General features: G+C 37.8%; 2 protein-coding genes across 5 annotated transcripts in view; one reads left to right on the forward strand and one right to left on the reverse strand.

Moving 5' to 3' along the window:
- LOC111443965 (RNA-binding protein 42-like) overlaps positions 1–3,409 on the reverse strand; it is a 6,768-nt gene extending 3,359 nt beyond the window's left edge. Inside the window, exons 1-3 of the mRNA XM_023081841.1 lie at positions 3,065–3,409; positions 2,732–2,909; positions 251–348 (exon numbers count right to left, since the gene is read on the reverse strand). Of these exons, the coding sequence (XP_022937609.1) occupies positions 251–348; positions 2,732–2,909; positions 3,065–3,313 (525 nt within the window). The 5' untranslated portion in view covers positions 3,314–3,409. The remainder of the gene's footprint in view (positions 1–250; positions 349–2,731; positions 2,910–3,064) is intronic.
- Positions 3,410–7,618: 4,209 nt separating this feature from the next.
- On the forward strand, positions 7,619–19,012 carry LOC111444024 (lysine-specific demethylase JMJ18-like). 4 transcript variants are annotated; one of them, XM_023081932.1, is made up of 14 exons: positions 7,619–8,027; positions 8,179–8,241; positions 9,546–9,603; positions 9,711–10,021; positions 10,132–10,203; positions 10,512–10,589; positions 10,697–11,221; positions 11,383–11,610; positions 12,946–13,107; positions 13,305–13,673; positions 15,115–16,345; positions 16,459–16,562; positions 17,941–18,138; positions 18,324–19,012. In XM_023081932.1, exons 4-14 carry the CDS (start codon positions 9,719–9,721, stop codon positions 18,633–18,635), a joined length of 3,582 nt encoding a protein of 1,193 aa, XP_022937700.1. In that variant the 5' UTR covers positions 7,619–8,027; positions 8,179–8,241; positions 9,546–9,603; positions 9,711–9,718; the 3' UTR covers positions 18,636–19,012. The 4 variants fall into 4 exon arrangements, with proteins under 4 accessions (XP_022937700.1, XP_022937701.1, XP_022937703.1 ...); XM_023081933.1 differs by lacking the exon at positions 8,179–8,241; XM_023081935.1 differs by lacking the exon at positions 8,179–8,241 and having other exon boundaries at positions 7,619–7,768; positions 9,544–9,603.
- The last annotated feature ends 402 nt before the right edge of the window (positions 19,013–19,414 follow it).

The raw sequence follows: 19,414 nt of genomic DNA on the forward strand, positions 1-19,414 counted from the left end.
AAAAAAAAAAAAAAAAAAAAAAAAAAAAAAAAAAAAAAAAAAAAAAAAAAAAAGAGAGAGAGAGATTCAAGGAATAGAAACCCATGGACATATCATAACCACATGCAAATGTATATACAGAGGCACCTGATGCATTACCACCTTTTAAACAAATCAGAGCACTTCAAGGAAACTAATCATTGCGCAGAATGCCAAAAAAAGTGAAAATAAAAGGTGAATTAAGTAGAATGTTGGAAAAAAATAAACTTACTCTAGCCATGTTAAAGGAAGGAAATCGTGAGAATGCTTTAGAGAGCACGTCATCATTCACTTCATTACCAAGATCACCACAAAATAGACGGTAATCATCTGCAAACAACAATGGACAGTTATCCAAAGTAAGAAATACTTCTAGCTGAGGAAGATAAAAGTTAAAACTACATACAATCTAAAAATTTAGAGAGTACACCAAGACCTACAACCTCCAAATATTCGTGATTAGAAAGAGGATAACGAAAGTCAAAAAAATGGAAGGGGAAGGATGGGAGGAGATCAACGCCAAGGTGATTGAATGCAACCTCTTCTCAAACAAGTCACACAATTGTGGGAACAACTCACAAAGAGGCTTGCCACCAACCCAACTTATCCTCCCTAAAATAAGTATCAGACCCATTCTCAACAAAACACTTAATGAACTAGAAGCTAAGGGAAGCCTTCAGCCACAATGATCCAAATATTTTTGCCAATACCTTTTAATCCATTACTTAGTGCTCACTCAAAAATGTGTGGTCCATATCTACTCATAATGATTTTACACCAGAGTATTAGATTCCCTAGAAAATTGGCACAAGTCTTATTACATAATCTCAAAGTATCAATGCCTAAACTCTAAGCCGCCACCAACTTCAAAACAATCTCCCATCTTACCACATGTGAACCCTCACCCTTATCAACTCCATCCCGTAAAAAGTTCCTCATAAGGCTCTATGCTTCTACTCACAGAAACTGAGATTTTGAACTGAGGGGAGATAGATAGGAATCTTACTCAACACAGACTGAATCAAGGGAAGTCTCCCTTGCTTAAAGAAAGAAAAACCTTTTTTTTTTCCAAGAAAACCCTTTTTTGGATTTACTCCACCACAGGGTTCCAGAACCACTCTTTGGACTACCACCTTAGGGGAAGACCCAAATACATACAAGGGAGTTGACTAACCTCACAACCCACCGAAGATGCCCAAGAATCCACTTTAGATGGATCATAATTAAGTCAATGATAATACTATTCCCTCTATTTATCTTAAGGCCTGAAATAGCATCAAAGAGGACAAAAATCCATCATGATTATTAGAGGAACTCTCCTTCCCTGAGCAGAAAAGAGGATGCAATTAGCAAACTAAAGGTGCGAGAGAATGTGCAACAGCCCAAGCCCACCACTAACAGATATTGTCCTCTTTGGGCTTTCCCTTCAAGGTTTATAAAACGCGTCTGCTAAGGAGAGGTTTTCACACCCTTATAAAGGATGTTTCGTTCTCCTCCCCAACCGATGTGGGATCTCGCAATCCACCCTCTTCGAGACCCAGTGTCCTCGTTGGAACTCGTTCCCTTCTCTAATCGATGTGGTACCCCCCCCCCCAATCCACCACCCTTCGGGGCCCAGCTTCCTTGCTGGCACACCGCTTCGTGTCCACCCCCTTTCGAGGCTCAACCTCCTCGCTGGCCCACCGCCTCATGTCCACCCCCCTTCGGGGCTCAGCCTCCTTGCTAGCACATCGCCCCGTGTCTGGCTATGATACCATTTGTGACGGCTCAAGTCCACCGCTAACAGATGTTGTCCTCTTTGAGTTTTCCTTTCGAGCTTCCCCTCAAGGTTTTTAAAACGCGTCTGCTAGGGAGAGGTTTCTACACCCTTATAAAGGATATTTCGTTCTCCTCCTCAACCAATATGAGATCTCATAAATGGAGCCTGAACCCACCCTAAAATGCTCCACTAAATTCTTCTCAACACTATTAAAGACCAACTTGCTCAAAAAATTTACTATCAGAATGAACGATAAGGGATGGAGAAGATATCCTCTTTTCAAGCCTGTAGCTGCAAAAATCTTGTGAATCGGCCTCCCATTGTAGAAATTGAGAAATCAATCGATCTTAAACAACTCCAATCCAATCTCTCCATCTCCATTTGAACCTTTTTTTCTCTAGGGACTTCGTCTGGATATTCCTAACAACCTGATCGACCATTTTCTCCATTAAGAAATGTGCTTTTTTTCTAGATGGAACATTATATCTAGCTCACACACATTCCCAAAATGACAGTCCATGGTTTCCACCAAAAAGCGAATGATTTCCAAAATTCCCGGTTCATTTTCATCACCAATGCTTGACAAAAGGAACCTATTATAACAAAGGAGGCATTTCCAAACAATTTCACCCTCAAGAGCTCGACATTCTTCAAGAGTAAGATGTCCATAATATTGAGCAAGGCGGGTTTGGCCATGCTTGTTCACCGTGAGAATGAATCTAATCCCCATTTTTCTTTTCACCAACTCAATCAATGCATTTCATTTGAAACCTCTACCCCCTTTCTACTCCACAATTCTTAAGTAGACAATGCACGCCAAGTTGATATCAAACATCAAAATCAATTATATGTAACTATTCCTAAGAGAAAAAGAAATTAAGAAAAAACAATGCACGCCAAAACAAGCCCAGTAATTGCAAATACATGAAATCAAATAAAGTAGACAATCCATACTTTCAGGCCACTCAGTAAGTGTTGGGTCCTCCCAAGATTGACCAGCAGCTTTGCGAGGAATAGCTTTCTTTTTTGTTTCTGCTTTATGCTCGATCTCACTACTTGCAAGCGCAGCTTTAACACTCTCAAGAGCTTCCGGAGTTATCGTTTGGGCATCCCTTTGAAATAGTTGCTGGGCCTGTTTATAAGAAGGAAAATGATAAAATTACACCATAAATTCATCTAAACAAATCCCTGTCCATCCGAACAACATTTTCCCGCAAACCCTATTCACAAAATAACAAAACCCCAATCCCGCAGCACGAATTCCAATCGCATGCAGATTTTGCTTACCTGCTGGTACTGAGGGAGATTGTAAGCTGCCGGAGCGGGAGCAGGAGTCGGATATACGGAGGCGACGGGAAGTGGAACTGCTGGAGGAGCCGGAGCAGCGACATAGGGAGTGGGATACTGGGGAGCAGGGGCGGCTGGAGCAGACTGCTGGAGATGGAAAGGTAAAGGAAAGTAAGAACCATTTGAATACGTAAATTGGGCACCGGATGAGGAAGAAGCTGCAGAAGGAGCCGAGAAAGGACCCGCCATGGCCAAAGAGCTGTTAGAACTCAAAATTAGCTTCGAAATTAGGGCTCATTCCTATTTTCAGGGTGCCGATCATCAGCCTTGACGGTAGCGCACTAAAAATATATTAATTTTCACCATTTTATATATATATATATATATATATATATATATATTATTATTATTATTTTTTTTTTAATATTCATTTCAAATAATTTTTTTATAATTTACAAAATTCATTTACTAAGTAAATAAAGATATATATATATAAAAAGTTATTTTTGTGTCTTAAAATATATTTATATTTATTCATAAAAAAATTAGCTGGGTGGGCTGGTATTTAATGGGTTGGGGATGAGGAATATAATTTTTATTTTCGTAGGAGAAATCTGTCTCCACTCACTGTTGTATTCTTTGTTGAACTGGGATTCGAGCAAGACTGTAGACATGTACAGTAATTAACTCTAACTCGTAGAGAATTATTTCTTATTATTTTGATGTTAATTATAACACTTAAACAAAGGAATGATAGAACGATGTCGTTGGGTTAGAGGATTGGTTGCTAACCAAATCTTAGTTTTCGTCTCGTCCCTTAAGGTTAGTTTTGCTCGTTCGCGAAATGAGTCTTGAATAACTCTCGATGGACTGAAGTCTTGGCAGACTTAATGATTAGCATGGTGAACTAGGATTTACCCTTGTGTGGTAACTCTCGATGGACTGATTGAAGTCTTGGCCGACTTAATGAGGGATTTACCCTCGTGTGGGGTTGGCTAAACTAGTGTAGGTCGACTCTTGAGAGGCCAACCATCTTGACTTTGGCTGATTCCTCGAGGGATTGGTCTACGGGTCTGGGCTAAAATAGTTTAAAGGAATGTAAAAATTAGGGTGTTCGTAAGTTGTGTTAGATGAGTTGAGACAGTTTTAGAACAAACCCGTTGTTGGGGTGGTAAATTTTTTCAACTTCTTATTAAATAATTAACCCGATTCAATACAACAGTAAATTTTTTTGGTTGGGTTAGTTCCAGTTATTCTATTTAAATTTTTATTTTTAATAAAAATAAAAGGTTGGTTGGTTAAATAAAATATTTATTTATTCATTTGATACGCTTCGAAATAATTAAAAATGGTTAATTTTTTTTTCAAAAATAAATAATAAAAATTTTATAGAGTTAAATACAAATAAAATAAATACATATGCAAAAAAAAAAATTACTAACCAACTCAATTAATCAATATTGAGAATTAAAAAAAAGTTTATAAATCGAACTCAAAAAATATTACATACAAAATTTTAAATTCGATTGATAATAATATCTCGAACTTTATAAACAAGATATCTTAAATATGTTCGAGAACTCACAAAAAAGAAAACGTGCAATTCTTATCGTTTAAAAATTAAAAAATAACTTTATCGTTAATACCACATTTTAAAAATACTTATAGAAATAAAATTAAAATGTTGGTAGATAATTAGACGATTTCGGATAAAATTTTTTAAATTATTTTATAAAGATAAAAGAGCGTTATTTTAAAACTTTATGAGCAATTTTTAAACATAATACCGACTCTAAATGTATTTTTAAACTTTTAATTTTTTTTAAAGATATTAATGATATATTTTAGAGTCAAATGGACGTTTTTTAAGTTTAAAATTTAAGAATATTTTAAAAATAAAATATTAACCATTTTCATACCAACCTAACACTAAAACTATTTTTTTTAAACATTTTAAAAATATTTTTGAAGAAAAAAAAAAAATACTAATATTTTTTTATTAATTTACCCTAAATTTTTATAATATAGCATCGGAACAATGACGACGAGTATAAAGTTGACGCTTTTACCCCTAAAAAATTGTATTTACAAAAATGTCCCAATTCGATTCCACATTTGTTTTTTTTTTCTTTTTTTCACTAAATTACCCCTTAAAAAAAATTGTATTTACGAAAATGTCCCCATCCCTTCCCCCACGTGTTTTTATTTTTTTTTCAGTAAATTAAACATAATCTTTTTTTAATAAATTTATGAAATTGACTATTTTACCCCTACAAAAATTTTATTTATGAAAATGTCCCCATTCCCATCCACACTTGTTTTTTTTTCGGTAAATTAAACATAAATTTTTAATAAATTTATTAAGATGACTCTTATACCCCTAAAAAAAATTGTATTTACGAAAATGTCCCATTCCCTTCCACGCTTGCTTTTATTTTTATTTTTTTTCAGTAAATTAAACATAATCTTTTTTTAATAAATATATAAAGTTGACTCTTTTACCCCTAACAAAATTGTATTTACGAAAATGTCCCCCTTCCCTCCCACACTTGTTTTTTATTTTCTTTCCGTAAATTAAACATAATCTATTTTTAATAAATTTATGAAAATGACTCTTTTACCCCTAAAAAAAGTTGTATTTACGAAAATTTTCTAATTCCCTTCCACACTTGTTTTTTTATTTCATTTTTTAAAGTAAATTAAACATAATTTTTTTAATAAATTTATGAAGTTGACTCTTTTACCCCTAAAAAAAATTGTATTTACGAAAATGTCCCCCTTCCCTTATACACTTGTTTTTAACTTTTTTTTTTCAGTAAATTAAACATAATCTTTCTTCTTTTTTTTTTTTTAATAAATGTATGAAGTTTACTCTTTTACCCCTAAAAAAAATTGTATTTACGAAAATGTTCCCTTCCATACTTGTTTTTAATTTATAAATTTATGAAGTTGACTCTTTTACCCCTTTCCCCATCCTTTCCACGCTGGTTTTTTAATTTTTTTTCAGTAAATTAAACATAATCTTTTTTTTAATAAATTTATTATGTTTACTCTTTTACCCCTAAAAAAATTGTATTTACGAAACTGTCCCCAATCCCTCCCACACTTGTTTTTTTTTTAAGTAAACTAAACATAATTTTTTTTAATAAATTTATTAAGTTGACTCTTTTACCCCTAAAAAAATTGTTTTTACTAAAATGTTCCCCTTCTCTTCTACACTTGTTTTTAACTTTTTTTTTTGTTTTTTAGTAAATTAAACATAATCTTTTTTTTTTTTTTTTTATTTATAAATTTATGAAGTTTACTCTTTTACCCCTAAAAAAAATTGTATTTACGAAAATGTCCCCCTTCCCTTATACACTTGTTTTTAACTTTTTTTTTTGTTTTTTAGTAAATTAAACATAATCTTTTTTTTTTTTTTTTTATTTATAAATTTATGAAGTTTACTCTTTTACCCCTAAAAAAAATTGTATTTACGAAAATGTCCCCCTTCCCTTATACACTTGTTTTTAACTTTTTTTTTTGTTTTTTAGTAAATTAAACATAATCTTTTTTTTTTTTTTTTTATTTATAAATTTATGAAGTTTACTCTTTTACCCCTAAAAAAAATTGTATTTACGAAAATGTCCCCCTTCCCTTATACACTTGTTTTTAACTTTTTTTTTTGTTTTTTAGTAAATTAAACATAATCTTTTTTTTTTTTTTTTTATTTATAAATTTATGAAGTTTACTCTTTTACCCCTAAAAAAAATTGTATTTACGAAAATGTCCCCCTTCCCTTATACACTTGTTTTTAACTTTTTTTTTTGTTTTTTAGTAAATTAAACATAATCTTTTTTTTTTTTTTTTTATTTATAAATTTATGAAGTTTACTCTTTTACCCCTAAAAAAAATTGTATTTACGAAAATGTCCCCCTTCCCTTATACACTTGTTTTTAACTTTTTTTTTTGTTTTTTAGTAAATTAAACATAATCTTTTTTTTTTTTTTTTTATTTATAAATTTATGAAGTTTACTCTTTTACCCCTAAAAAAAATTGTATTTACGAAAATGTCCCCCTTCCCTTATACACTTGTTTTTAACTTTTTTTTTTGTTTTTTAGTAAATTAAACATAATCTTTTTTTTTTTTTTTTTATTTATAAATTTATGAAGTTTACTCTTTTACCCCTAAAAAAAAATTGTATTTACGAAAATGTTCCCTTCCATACTTGTTTTTAATTATAAATTTACAAAGTTGACTCTTTTACCCCTCCATCCCTTCCACACTGGTTTTTTAATTCTTTTCAGTAAATTAAACAGTCTTTTTTTTAATAAATTTATTACGTTTACTCTTTTACCCCTCAAAGAAATTTGTATTTACGAAAATGCCCCCATCCCTTCCACACTTGTTTTTAATTTTTATTTTTTTTAATAATAAATTTATCCAAAGGCAGCCTTAGAAATCCCTTCCTCCATAATATTTATTTAACTTTCTTCACTAAAATCAAAAGAAATAATGAAAATTAGAATCTGATTATTTTTTTCATTTTAATTCATCAAATACCCTTTTTTGTAGGGCACCAAATTGATGACTAATCCCTAGTCTTCATCTGAAACAAAAAACCAAAACGACGTATTTTTTCCCCCTTTCGTTCTTTCTTTGTGGAGATTATTACTTTAATTAAACCCAGAACAAAACCATGGAAAAAGGGCATTTAATCTATTAGCTATATATGGTTTACCCCTTTTGAGTTAGGGTTTTTTCCTACAAGTTTCTGAAATGTCTGGGATTCTGTTTTTTTGTTCATTCAAATCCATTTCAGTTCTTGTACTTCCTTAATTTTTCTTCCGGATTTACCCTTCTCCACTGTCTTGGCTGCTTACGGAAGCTACTAATTGTTCTTTTTTATTCATATTCTGCCGAATTTTCATGGATTCTTGGTGAATTTTCATGGATTCGATTGTTTAGGGCATACCCTGAAAGGTTAGTCTTGTTTGTCTTGTTAGGGTTAGATCGGATCATTTGGGTTCTGACCCTTTTTTTCTGATTTGATTTTGAATTTCTAGGGTTTTTTTTTTGTTTTTTTTTTGTTCCTGTTCTGGAATTTTTATTGTTTTTAATGGAATGAATAAAGGGGTCTTGTTGGATTCTTCTGTGTTGCATTTTCTGGTTGAGAATTGGAGAACAGTGATGAATGGTACAGAGTTGTTCTTGTTCAAATCCCAGAGAGCTCTGTTAATGATATTTGTTGTTTAAAAGAAAATAGTTTTGATCGGTTGGAAGAAGTTTGGCTTGTTAATTCTTGTTTGTTTTTAATTTTCCAGCCTTGTTTGATTACCAAATTTTAGAAACCTGATTGTTTTGAACTTTAGGGTTCATTTTTCGGGGTGATATTTATGTTATTCGTGTTGAAGTTGTAAACGGGGCGTGTCGTACTTGTAACTACGCAAGGCCATCGCTAGGAGATATTGTTCTTTTTGGGCTTTTTCCTCTCGGTTTCCCTCAAGGTTTTTAAAATGCGTCTGGTAGTGAGAGATTTCCACACCCTTATAAAAAATGTTTCGTTCTCCTCCCCAACTGTTGTGGGATCTCACAATCCACCCCCCTTCGGGGCCCAACGTTCTCGCTGACACTTGTTTCATTCTCTAATTGATGTGGGACCCTCCAATCCACTCCCCTTCGGGGTTCAGCCTCTTCGCTGGCACATCGCCCGGTGTGTCTGGCTTTGGTACCATTTGTAACTGCTCAAGTCCACCGCTAGTAGATATTGTCCTCTTTGGGCTTTCCTTTCAGGCTTCCCCTCAACGTTTTTAAAACGTGTTTGTTAGGGAGAGGTTTCCACACCCTTATAAACAATGTTTCGTTCTCCTCCCCAACCGATATGGGATCTCACAATCCACTCCCCTTCAGGGCCCAAGGTCCTCGCTGACACTCGTTTCGATGTGGGACCCTCCAATCGACTCCCCTAGGTTCAGCCTCCTCGATGGCACATCGCCTAGTGTCTGGCTATGGTACCATTTGTAAATGTCCAAGTCCACCGCTAGCAGATATTGTCCTCTTTGGGCTTTCCTTTCGGGCTTCCCTCAAGGTTTTTAAAATGCGTCTACTAGAGAGATGTTTCCACACCCTTGTAAAGAATGTTCTATTCTCCTCCCCAACCAATGTGGGACTCACGATACTTATTACATTTTTTGCCATTCTCGTCTTGTTTTGACCAGTCATGAAGTTTTATGTTTCTTACAAGAACGTGTCTTCTTACTTTAGTGTAGATAGATTGTCATTTCTTTTAATGCTCCAAATGCTTATTTTTGTTCATGGCTTTGATTGTTTGAGTCTGAAATGAAGATAAGCTACCATTTTAATAATTTTGCGAGTTAGAACGTCTTGAATTAATATAGTTAATAACATATCATGTGTTTGCCACCGCCCGGCACTGGTAGTTGGGAAGGCCGAGTTGTTGTTATCATGGAGTTAACTTTGCAATGTTTGGTTGTCTTGCAGATATGGTGGTACTAGATACGGTTTTTCTTACACGTGACATAGTTGCTCTAGTTTCGGGGTAAGCTGTATGTAGCTAAAAAGTTGCATTCGAGATTGTTTTGATTGACAAATCTTTGTACAATGAACACATTGAAGGCTGATATTCCTTCTTTTTTTCCTCCATAGACTGTGATATGGGGACAGAGCTTATACGAGTTTCTGTGGAAGAAGATAGTGATGACTTTCCATCAGTTCCACCAGGTTTCGAGTCATATATATCCTTTCCTCTAGGGAAAGCGCACAATCATGAAAAAGCTCACGTCCCTGTTAGTTTGCCGACGACCATCTCCGAGTCACAACCAGTTAAAGTGGAAACTGAGGTAGAAATTGCCGATGTTCCAAAAGTAACAAGGGCCCTCCGACGTAAACCATGTATAAACTATAGACAATTTGAGTACTGTTCCGACGACAAGCTTGATACTAAGCGCGTTGATCAGGTTAGTTTTTGATTGTTCTGTTGCGCTATTCTTCTTTATGTCTTAATTTTCTTTTCCTTTCCGGGATTGCGATTTTTTTGTTAAGCCTTTTTCCATGGTTTTGGTTGCAGAATTTTTCGTCAAGGCCGCCTCTTTCGAAGGGGGTCATCCGTGGATGTCCTCAATGTAATAATTGCCAAAAGGTCATCACTCATATCAACCTTCATTTATAACTATTTAATGTATAGAAACATTTTAGTTTGATGGATATTTTTCTTAACTTGCATTTAAGAAATTCAAATCAGTCGTGTCAGATTCCCGAAAGTTCTTAATTTAGCTCGAAACACAAATCGTCATTCACAGAATAATGGAAGAGAGGCTAGTAGTTCGAATGATCAAGAATGAATATGATGCGATTCTTTAAATTGAACCGATCAACTAGCCGTTTTTGCTGCTCTTTCTATCAATACCTTTTCTTGAGAATGTTTGATTGAGTGTAATCTTGGAACAGGTTGTTGCGAGATGGCGTCCAGAAGAATCCTGCCGACCGGACCTTGAGGCCGCTCCTGTGTTTTACCCAAATGAAGAGGTGTTTATCAACGCTTCTGGATTCGTGTATTATCACGTTTTGGCCCTCTATTTTGAAGTTTACTGCTGTGAATTTTCTAACATTCAAATTTGTCACAATTGTGGCAGGAATTTGAAGATACTTTGACATATATAGCAAGCATACGAACAGAAGCAGAACCATATGGGATTTGTCGTATTGTCCCGCCATCTTCTTGGAAACCTCCATGTCCGCTGAAGCAGAAACATATTTGGGAGAATTCTAAATTTGCAACTCGTGTCCAAAGGATCGATAAGCTTCAGAATCGGGATTCAATAAGAAAGAACTTTAGAGTTTGCAATCAAATGAGACGGAAAAGGAGGAGGGTTAATCGAAAGGGGGTTGATGTTACCACCTTAAATGGAAAAAATGAAGATGCGGGGTCTCGTTCGACAGAAAGATTTGGATTTGATCCTGGTACAGATTTTACTTTAGAATCGTTTAAAAAATATGCCGATGACTTTAAGTCTCAGTATTTTAGTAAACCACTCCATGATACCGCTAAGGGATGTAATCCCTCCATGCTGCAAGAGAACGAGCATTGGAAACCGTCTGTGGAAAATATTGAGGGCGAATATTGGCGGATGGTAGAGAAGCCAACGGAAGAGATCGAGGTTTGTATTTGAGTGTCAATATTGGAATTCTTTTTCGGTTTCTTTCTTTACATGCTCTGTACAATTTTCTCAAGAAGATTTATTTATTTTTCGTGTATATTTCCACCACTCTACCGTAATTCATTGATCTAAACTTTTTGTTTTTGTTTTCTCCTTGTTAGGTGCTCTATGGGGCTGATTTAGAAACTGGAGAGTTTGGCAGCGGTTTTCCGAAAAGTTGCTGTCAAGAGGGCTATACATCAGATGACGATAAGTATGTAAAATCTGGCTGGAACCTGAATAACTTTCCGAAGCTTCCCGGTTCGGTCCTTAGCTATGAGAGCAGTAATATATCTGGAGTCTTGGTACCATGGCTGTATATTGGGATGTGCTTTTCGTCCTTTTGCTGGGTGAGGTTACTTATTTCTTCATTATGACGTCATTTTCTACTTTTCCTCTGCACGTGTGGTTATGGAAGGAATTTTTCATCGTTTATTTCTTTTCGAGAGGAAAGACAGTTTCATTGATGAATGAAATAAAACGAGTCATCCTAGCCCCCAAAAAGTAGATTTCTAAAGACTAGACCTTGTGGGGCAAGGTCATTGTGTGCACATGTAGACTCTAGTTCATATTTTCTTTTCTCGTTTCAACTGGCCATGTCCCTTGCCTATGTTGGGCTTTCGACGTTCTTTGTCCGATAGGGAAACGTTGGATGTTATCTGTGATGTCCCACATTGGTTGGGGAGGAGAACAAACCACCATTTAAAAGGGTGTGGAAACCTTCCCCTAGCAGACGCGTTATAAAGCTTTGAGGGGAAGCCCGAAAGGGAAAGCCCAAAGAGGACAATATCTGCTAGCGGTGGATCTGGGCCGTTAAAAATGGTATCAAAGCCAGACACCGAACGATGTGCCATCCTTCTCGTTGTTCCCCAAAGGGGGGTAGACACGAGACAGTGTGCCAGTAAGGACGCTGGGCCCCAAAGGGGGGGGGATTTGGGGGTGGTCCCACATCGATTGGTGGAAGGAAAGAGTGCCAGCGAGGACGCTGGGCCCCGAAGGGGGGTGGATTGTGATGTCCCACATTGGTTGGGGAGGAGAACAAACTACCATTTATAAGGGTGTGGAAACCTTCCCCTAGCAGACGCGTTTTAAAGCCTTGAGGGGAAGCCCGAAAGGGAAAGCCCAAAGAGGACAATATCTACTAGCGGTGGATCTGGGCTGTTACATTATCAACCTCCTTTCTTTGCTGAGGGAGTTTCATTGTACTTTAGGAGGAGGGATGTTCGTTGTTGGAGCCCTAGCTTGGCTGCAGGCTTTTCGTGTAGGTCCTTTTTTCTTCATTTGGTTAACCCCTCTCTCCCTCTCCTCGAAGGGATTCTATCTTCGCCTCATTGTGGAATGTGTAAATCCAAAAGAAGATGAAGTTTTTTGCTTGGCAGGTTCTTCACGTAAGAGTTAACACCTTGGATAGGGTGTTGACGAAGGTGCGAAGTTGATTTGGAGTTGTAGTGTGTCATATGATGTTTGGAATCCGTTCTTTGCGAAGTTGGTTCACTCTTGCTAGGTAGAGGGACTTTAGAGAGATGTTTACCGAGTGATATCTTGGTGTAAACTGTCTAATATCTTTACTTTCTATAGTTATACCTTTCAGGGGTTCTGTAAACATCATGAATATTACATCCCACGAAATTGTTCGGTAGCTGCTTGAATTGTTTGCTCACATGTTTTAAGATGTATATTTGCAGCACGTTGAAGATCACCACCTCTACTCTCTGAATTACTTGCACTGGGGAGATCCGAAAGTATGGTACGGTGTTCCAGGAAACGGTGCCGGTAAATTAGAAGAGGCTATGAGAAAGCATTTACCTGATCTCTTCGACGAACAACCCGATTTGCTTCATAAATTGGCAAGTTTCTTCGCTAACTTAAAGTGGTCTTGTTCCTAATAATGTTCTCACGGTTTATATGTCCAAGTACATCAAAGAACCTATTTTACTTAAAGTCTTAAATGAACACGAAGGCTGCGAGTTTTTTCAACTTTGATATTTGTCCGTAGCAACGGTCAAAATGTCGGCCTAAACTTCGAAGTTTTATTATTGAGCAGGTTACGCAACTTTCTCCGTCCATACTGAAATCTGAGGGTGTACCTGTATATAGGTGTATTCAGAATCCTGGAGAGTTTGTTTTGACCTTCCCTCGCGCATACCATTCGGGATTCAACAGTGGTTTCAATTGTGCCGAGGCAGTTAATGTCGCTCCGGTTGACTGGTTGCCCCACGGTCAAATTGCCGTAGAATTATATCGTGAGCAGGGACGAAGAACTACTATTTCTCACGATAAACTACTGCTCGGTGCAGCGAGGGAAGCTGTGAGAGCACACTGGGAACTTAATTTACAGAAAAGGAACACTTTGGATAACTTAAGATGGAATAATGTTTGTGGAAAAGATGGAGTCCTAGCAAGAGCATTCAAGGTAAATCCTAGCTCTCTCTCTGTTACTTATATTTACTGGTCAGTTAAATCTGAACAAAGGGTTATTTATTTATCGAAGTTGATGTTAAAAGTAATTTCAATGGGCAAACGTGGTTCGTTTTTCATGTATAATAACTATACTTGGTTATTATTGTCTGAATGCATTAGTTTAAAGACTTGTAGCTATATAATACATTGATTGAGAATTTCCCTGTTCGAATGGTCTAATGGACATACATAAATGTTCTGAGTTGCGTTGTTTGGCAGACACGAGTGCCAACTAGGACGCTGGGTCCTGAAGGGGGGTGGATTGTGAAATCCCACATCGGTTGGGGTGGAGAATAAAACACCCTTTATAAGGGTGTGGAAATCTCTTCCTAGCGAACGTGTTTTAAAGCCTTGAGGGGAAGCCCGAAAGGGAAAGCCCAAAGAGGACAATATCTGTTAGTGGTGGGCTTGGGCCGTAACACGTAACTATATAATACATTGATTGAGAATCTTCCCGTTCAAATTGTCTAATGGACATAAATAAATGTTTTGAGTTGCATTGTTTGGCAGACACGAATGCCAGCGAGGACGCTGGGCCTTGAAGGGGGGTGGATTGTGAAATCTCACATCGGTTGGGGTGGAGAACGAAACACCCTTTATAAGGGTGTGGAAACCTCTCCCCTCCCTAGCAGACCGATTGTAAAGCCTTGAGGGGGAGCCCGAAAGGGAAAGCCCAAAGAGGACAATATCTGCTAGCGATGGGCTTGGGCCGTAACACGTAGCTATATAATACATTGATTGAGAATTTCACTGTTCGAATGGTCTAATGGACATAAATAAATGTTCTGAGTTGCGTTGTTTGGCAGACACGAATGCCAGCGAGGACGCTGGGCCTTGAAGGAGGGTGGATTGTGAAATCCCATATCAGTTGGGGTGGAGAATGAAACACCCTAAGGATGTGGAAACCTCTCCCTACTAGACGCGTTTTAAAGCCTTGAGGGGAAGCCCGAAAAGGAAAGTCCAAAGAGGACAATATCTGCTAGCGGTGGGCTTGGGTTGTAACACGTAGCTATATAATACATTGATTGAGAATTTCCCCGTTTGAATGGTCTAATGGACATAAATAAATGTTTTGAGTTGCTTTGTTTGGCAGACATGAGTGCCAGCGAGGACGCTGAGCCTTAAAGGGAGGTGGATTGTGAAATCACATATCGGTTGGGGTGGAGAACGAAACACCCTTTACAAGGGTGTGGAAACCTCTCCTTAGCAGACGCGTTTTAAAGCCTTGAGAGGAAGTCCGAAAGGGAAAGCCCAAAGAAGACAATATCTGCTAGTAGTAGGCTTGGGCAGTAACATGTAGCTATATATTGCTATATATTGCGTTGATTGAGAATTTCCCCATTTGAATGGTCTAATGGACATAAATAAACGTTCTGAGTTGCATTGTTTGGCAGACACGTGTTGAGCTGGAGTGTGCACGGAGGAACATTCCGTGCGGTTCTTCTCGGGCAATGAAGATGGAAAGCAACTTTGATGCCTCTAATGAGAGGGAATGCAGTTCATGCCTCTTTGACTTGCATTTGTCTGCAGTTGGGTGCCGTTGTTCACCAGATAAGTATGTGTGCTTGAATCATGCAAACCAGTTGTGTTCTTGTGCATGGGAAGAGAAATTTTTTCTCTTTCGTTATGATATCAGTGAATTGAACATACTTCTTGAAGCATTGGAAGGAAAGTTAAGTGCAATATACAGGTGGGCTAGGCAGGATCTCGGTCTGGCGCTTAGTTCATCGAGGGAGTTGAATTCTCAATCATCAACCAACTCGTTCGTGAATTCTCGGTTGGAAGATTTCTTGATTCGATCTTCATTATTGCCAACTCTAACTGCTATTGACAGCCCGTCTCACCGTGCCGAAAAGGTATCAGAAGTTACTGCTTCACATCTAGAAGATAAGAAGGTAATTTCTACACTTAATGGATCTGGGACGGAAGTCGAGCAGAAAAACCGTAAATCTGAGGTGAAAAGCGAAAACCATGAACTCGTGTCGACCAATACAAATGCTCTAAATTTGGTAGAAGCGAAAAATCGAGTGCATAAAACGTGTCCTGAAAATGTCATTCTACTAAGTGATGATGAAGGCGATGAGTATAAGAAGACGATTTCAAATGGTTTAGCTGAAAGTTCAGATCGGTTCGCTGAGGTTGATTCTAAGGCTAGCCTGTGCAACTACAATGAAAATGCAATCTTGCGTACCCCGGTGACCGATGCAACAACCATGGTCGAAAAGGAAGACAGGACATCGAATAGTTGTCAATCGAGCGTTGAACCTTTAAATCATAAACAGTCTTCAAACGTGAACTTATCGGTTAGAAATGCAGCTAATGCCGTTCAGAACAATAGTTTTTCAGAAGTCGGATTAGGTCATAGTAATATATTATTTCGAGCTTCAACGGACACTGATTCTCAAAAACCACAATTGTGTGGCTCTGGAAAACCGATCGAGGCTAAGCCGGGAAACGTCGGAACAAGCGCTACTTCTTGTGCTAATGTGGACAGATTCTTGAGGCAAAAGGGTCCTCGAATGGCGAAGGTCGTTCGGAGGATTAACTGCAATGTCGAGCCTTTAGAATATGGAAACGTGATCTCGGGAAAGTCTTGGTCGAACAGTCGGGCCATTTTTCCAAAAGGTATTGAAATCTCTGTTTTACAGGTTTCATTAGATTTTGAAAGATCGATTGTTACCTCGATGTGTTAACTATGACCCGCTTTCACTCGTTACGTACTTATGTTTATTTTGCAGGATTTAAGAGCCGGGTCAAGTATATAAGCGTTTTAGATCCGTCAACTGTATGTTACTACGTTTCTGAAATTCTCGATGTTGGACGGGATGGACCTCTTTTCATGGTAAATTTTTTAACCTTGATATTTAGCGTTAATTTCGTTGAACTTCGTACTTTTTTTTTTCTTGTCACTTCTTAGAGCGAAGACTATACGACTTTGTGTGATTATACGTATATTTTTGTATTTCTTGTTGCGCCCTCCGTTCTCTCTACATCACCTCACTTCCTTATCCTTTTCTCGATGGCTTTTTCGTTCTAGACTTAGCTTGTCAGCTCCTTTCGGGATAATGTCCGCAATACGGTACGACCGTGATTGAAAAAGGAGAGTAGTTCATCGTTCGGAAACAACTCATTGAATATATCTTTTTGTATGATCTTGTATTTCAACTCATTGAATATATCTTCGGATACAAAGAGTGGATACATAGAGGATGCTTCATGGAGAGAAGTTGTGAGATCCCACATCGGTTAGGGAGGAGAACGAAGCATTCTTTATAAGGGTGTGGAAACCTCTCCCAAGCAGACGCGTTTTAAAAACCTTGAGGGGAAGCCCGAAAGGTGAAGCCTCTAGCATATATTGTCCTCTTTGGCCTTTCCTTTTTGAGTTTCTCTTAAGGTTTTTAAAACGTGTCTACTAGGGAGAGGTTTCCACACCCTTATAAGGAATGCTTCGTTCTCCTCCCCAACCAATGTGGGATCTCACAATCCACCCCCCTTCGAGGTCCAACGTCCTTACTTGCACACCGCCTCGTGTCCACCCCCCTTCAGGGCTCAGCCTCCTCACTGGCACATTGCCCTATGTTGGACTCTGATACCATTTGTAACAGTCCAAGCTCACCGCTAGCAGATATTGTACTCTTTGGGCTTTCCCTCAAGGTTCTTTAAAACGTGTCTATTAGGGAGAGGTTTCCACATCCTTATAAAGAATGCTTCGTTCTCCTCCCCAAACCGATATGAGATCTCACAATCCACTCCCCTTCGGGGCCCAGCATCCTTGCTGGCACACCGTCTCGTGTCCACCTCCCTTCATGGCTCAGCCTCCTCGCTGACACATTTCCCGGTGTCTATCTCTGATACCATTTGTAACAGACCAAGCCCACCGCTAGTAGATATTGTCCTCTTTGGGCTTTTCTTTTCGGACTTCTCCTCATGTTTTTTTAAACCGCGTCTGTTAGGGGGAGGCTTCTACACCCTTATAAAGAATGCTTCGTTCTCCTCCCCAACCGACGTTTTAGTAAGCCATAGGTGATCATCTATGTCGTAGTCGCTAATTATTCTATTTAAGAGGGCATTGTTTTCTATCTTTTAACTATAGTCAAGTTCCACTCTCAAGTGTCTTGTATTGCTTGTCTGATTGTTGCTTGTTTCTTGAGTTCAAGTTTACATTTTGTGATTGTCATTGGATATATCTATTATACTTAGATTCTTTAATCTCTTTACAGGTTGTTTTGGAGCATTGTCCAAGTGAGGTATTCGTTCATGTCTCTGCTTGCAGATGTTGGGAGTTGGTTAGAAACCGAGTCAATCACGAAATCGCGAAGCAACATAAGTTGGGTCGAACAAATCTCCCTCCTCTACAGCCTCCCGGGAGCTTAGATGGGTTAGAAATGTTCGGGTTTACCTCACCGGCAATTGTTCAGGTAAATCACTTCTTAAACGCGTTCTTTAGTCACTTAGTAATCTCTCTCGAACACCAGTGGTTGCACGGTATCTAGGTGCCTCGTGCACGGGTCACATTGTTGCGGTGGGCATGTTCCAAATATTTAATATCGATTCATGGTTGAATAGGCTTCTCATATTGGTGCATTGTTTTGTACTTACGCAGGCCATTGAGGCGATCGATCAAAATCGAGTATGTTGTGAGTATTGGGACTCTCGGCCCTATTCTCGGCCTCATGTACACAATCCACAACTATCTCAATCGACGCAAATTAGTCAAAACTTGCAAACAATCGAAAGGAATCACGAGGCCAATCCTAGGCCTGGTAGAGTCGATATAGTACTTAGGGGATTGTTGAAGAAGGCAAACCCGGAGGAACTAAACTCACTCTATACTCTTTTAAATGATAATAGGTCAACAGTTGATCGAGACGTGCTGACTCTTCTTAACGAAGAGATTCAAAGTCATCGCAGATGATTCTTCATTGTTGGTTCAGTATTTTGATTCGACTGAACTTAGGGTGGCGGCATTAATCAACTGGTGTAAATACGAGCTGTTGATATCAGTATCGGTATCAGTATCAAGTTCTTTCTTGTACATGCTTCTTTTAGCCTCGTGATTCTAAGTTCTAACTTCGAGAGGAAAGAACGGGAAGGGAAGGGAAGTGGGGCGTTCCTTCGAATCAACATTCTATTTAAAGGTTTAGTGTAGAGAGAGAGAGAGAACCTTTGGTTTCAAATTCAATAAACCCAAAATTGGATTTATATCCTTTGGTTCTATCTAATTTGGATTTTGTACATTGAAAACAATAGATTTCATTGAATGTAAGTTGAAATTATAAACTTTTGAGTGAATTTTCCTTGGCCATTGAGCCTTTACCTTTGCAAAATAGTTTGATTTGATTCCTCTTTGAACGTCCCGACGTCTCGAAAGTTTAACTATGGATAACAAAGTTTAACTATGGATAACGACAGTAGTGGAGAAGTTGAAGCAAGAAGATAATGCGAAAATGAATAGTACAAATAAAGAATGTGAGCGATAACCAGTTGAGTCGAGTTTTTGGAGTTTTGACATGTAAAATGGGGAACTGATGCACATGCATCAACAAGAGCCTTGGATTCATTTGTACCATCCATGCATCGAGAGTATTGGAGCAAATAAGATACTACCATTTCTCTCGGTAAACAACAACATTGTGGCATGATATTGTTTTCTTCGGGATTTTCCTTCTGGGTTTCTCTTGGGTTTCTTCGGGA

The sequence above is a fragment of the Cucurbita moschata genome, unplaced genomic scaffold (genome assembly GCF_002738365.1).
Source record: "Cucurbita moschata cultivar Rifu unplaced genomic scaffold, Cmos_1.0 Cmo_Scf00006, whole genome shotgun sequence".
Lineage (NCBI taxonomy): Eukaryota > Viridiplantae > Streptophyta > Magnoliopsida > Cucurbitales > Cucurbitaceae > Cucurbita > Cucurbita moschata.

Excerpts from the sequence above, each read along its gene's own strand:
- LOC111444024 (XM_023081932.1), top strand. The coding sequence starts at position 9,719 with ATGGGGACAGAGCTTATACGAGTTTCTGTGGAAGAAGATAGTGATGAC. Across the intron at positions 10,204-10,511 it reads AATGTAATAATTGCCAAAAG|GTTGTTGCGAGATGGCGTCC; the intron begins GTCATCACTCAT and ends ATCTTGGAACAG. Across the intron at positions 18,139-18,323 it reads CCTCACCGGCAATTGTTCAG|GCCATTGAGGCGATCGATCA; the intron begins GTAAATCACTTC and ends GTACTTACGCAG.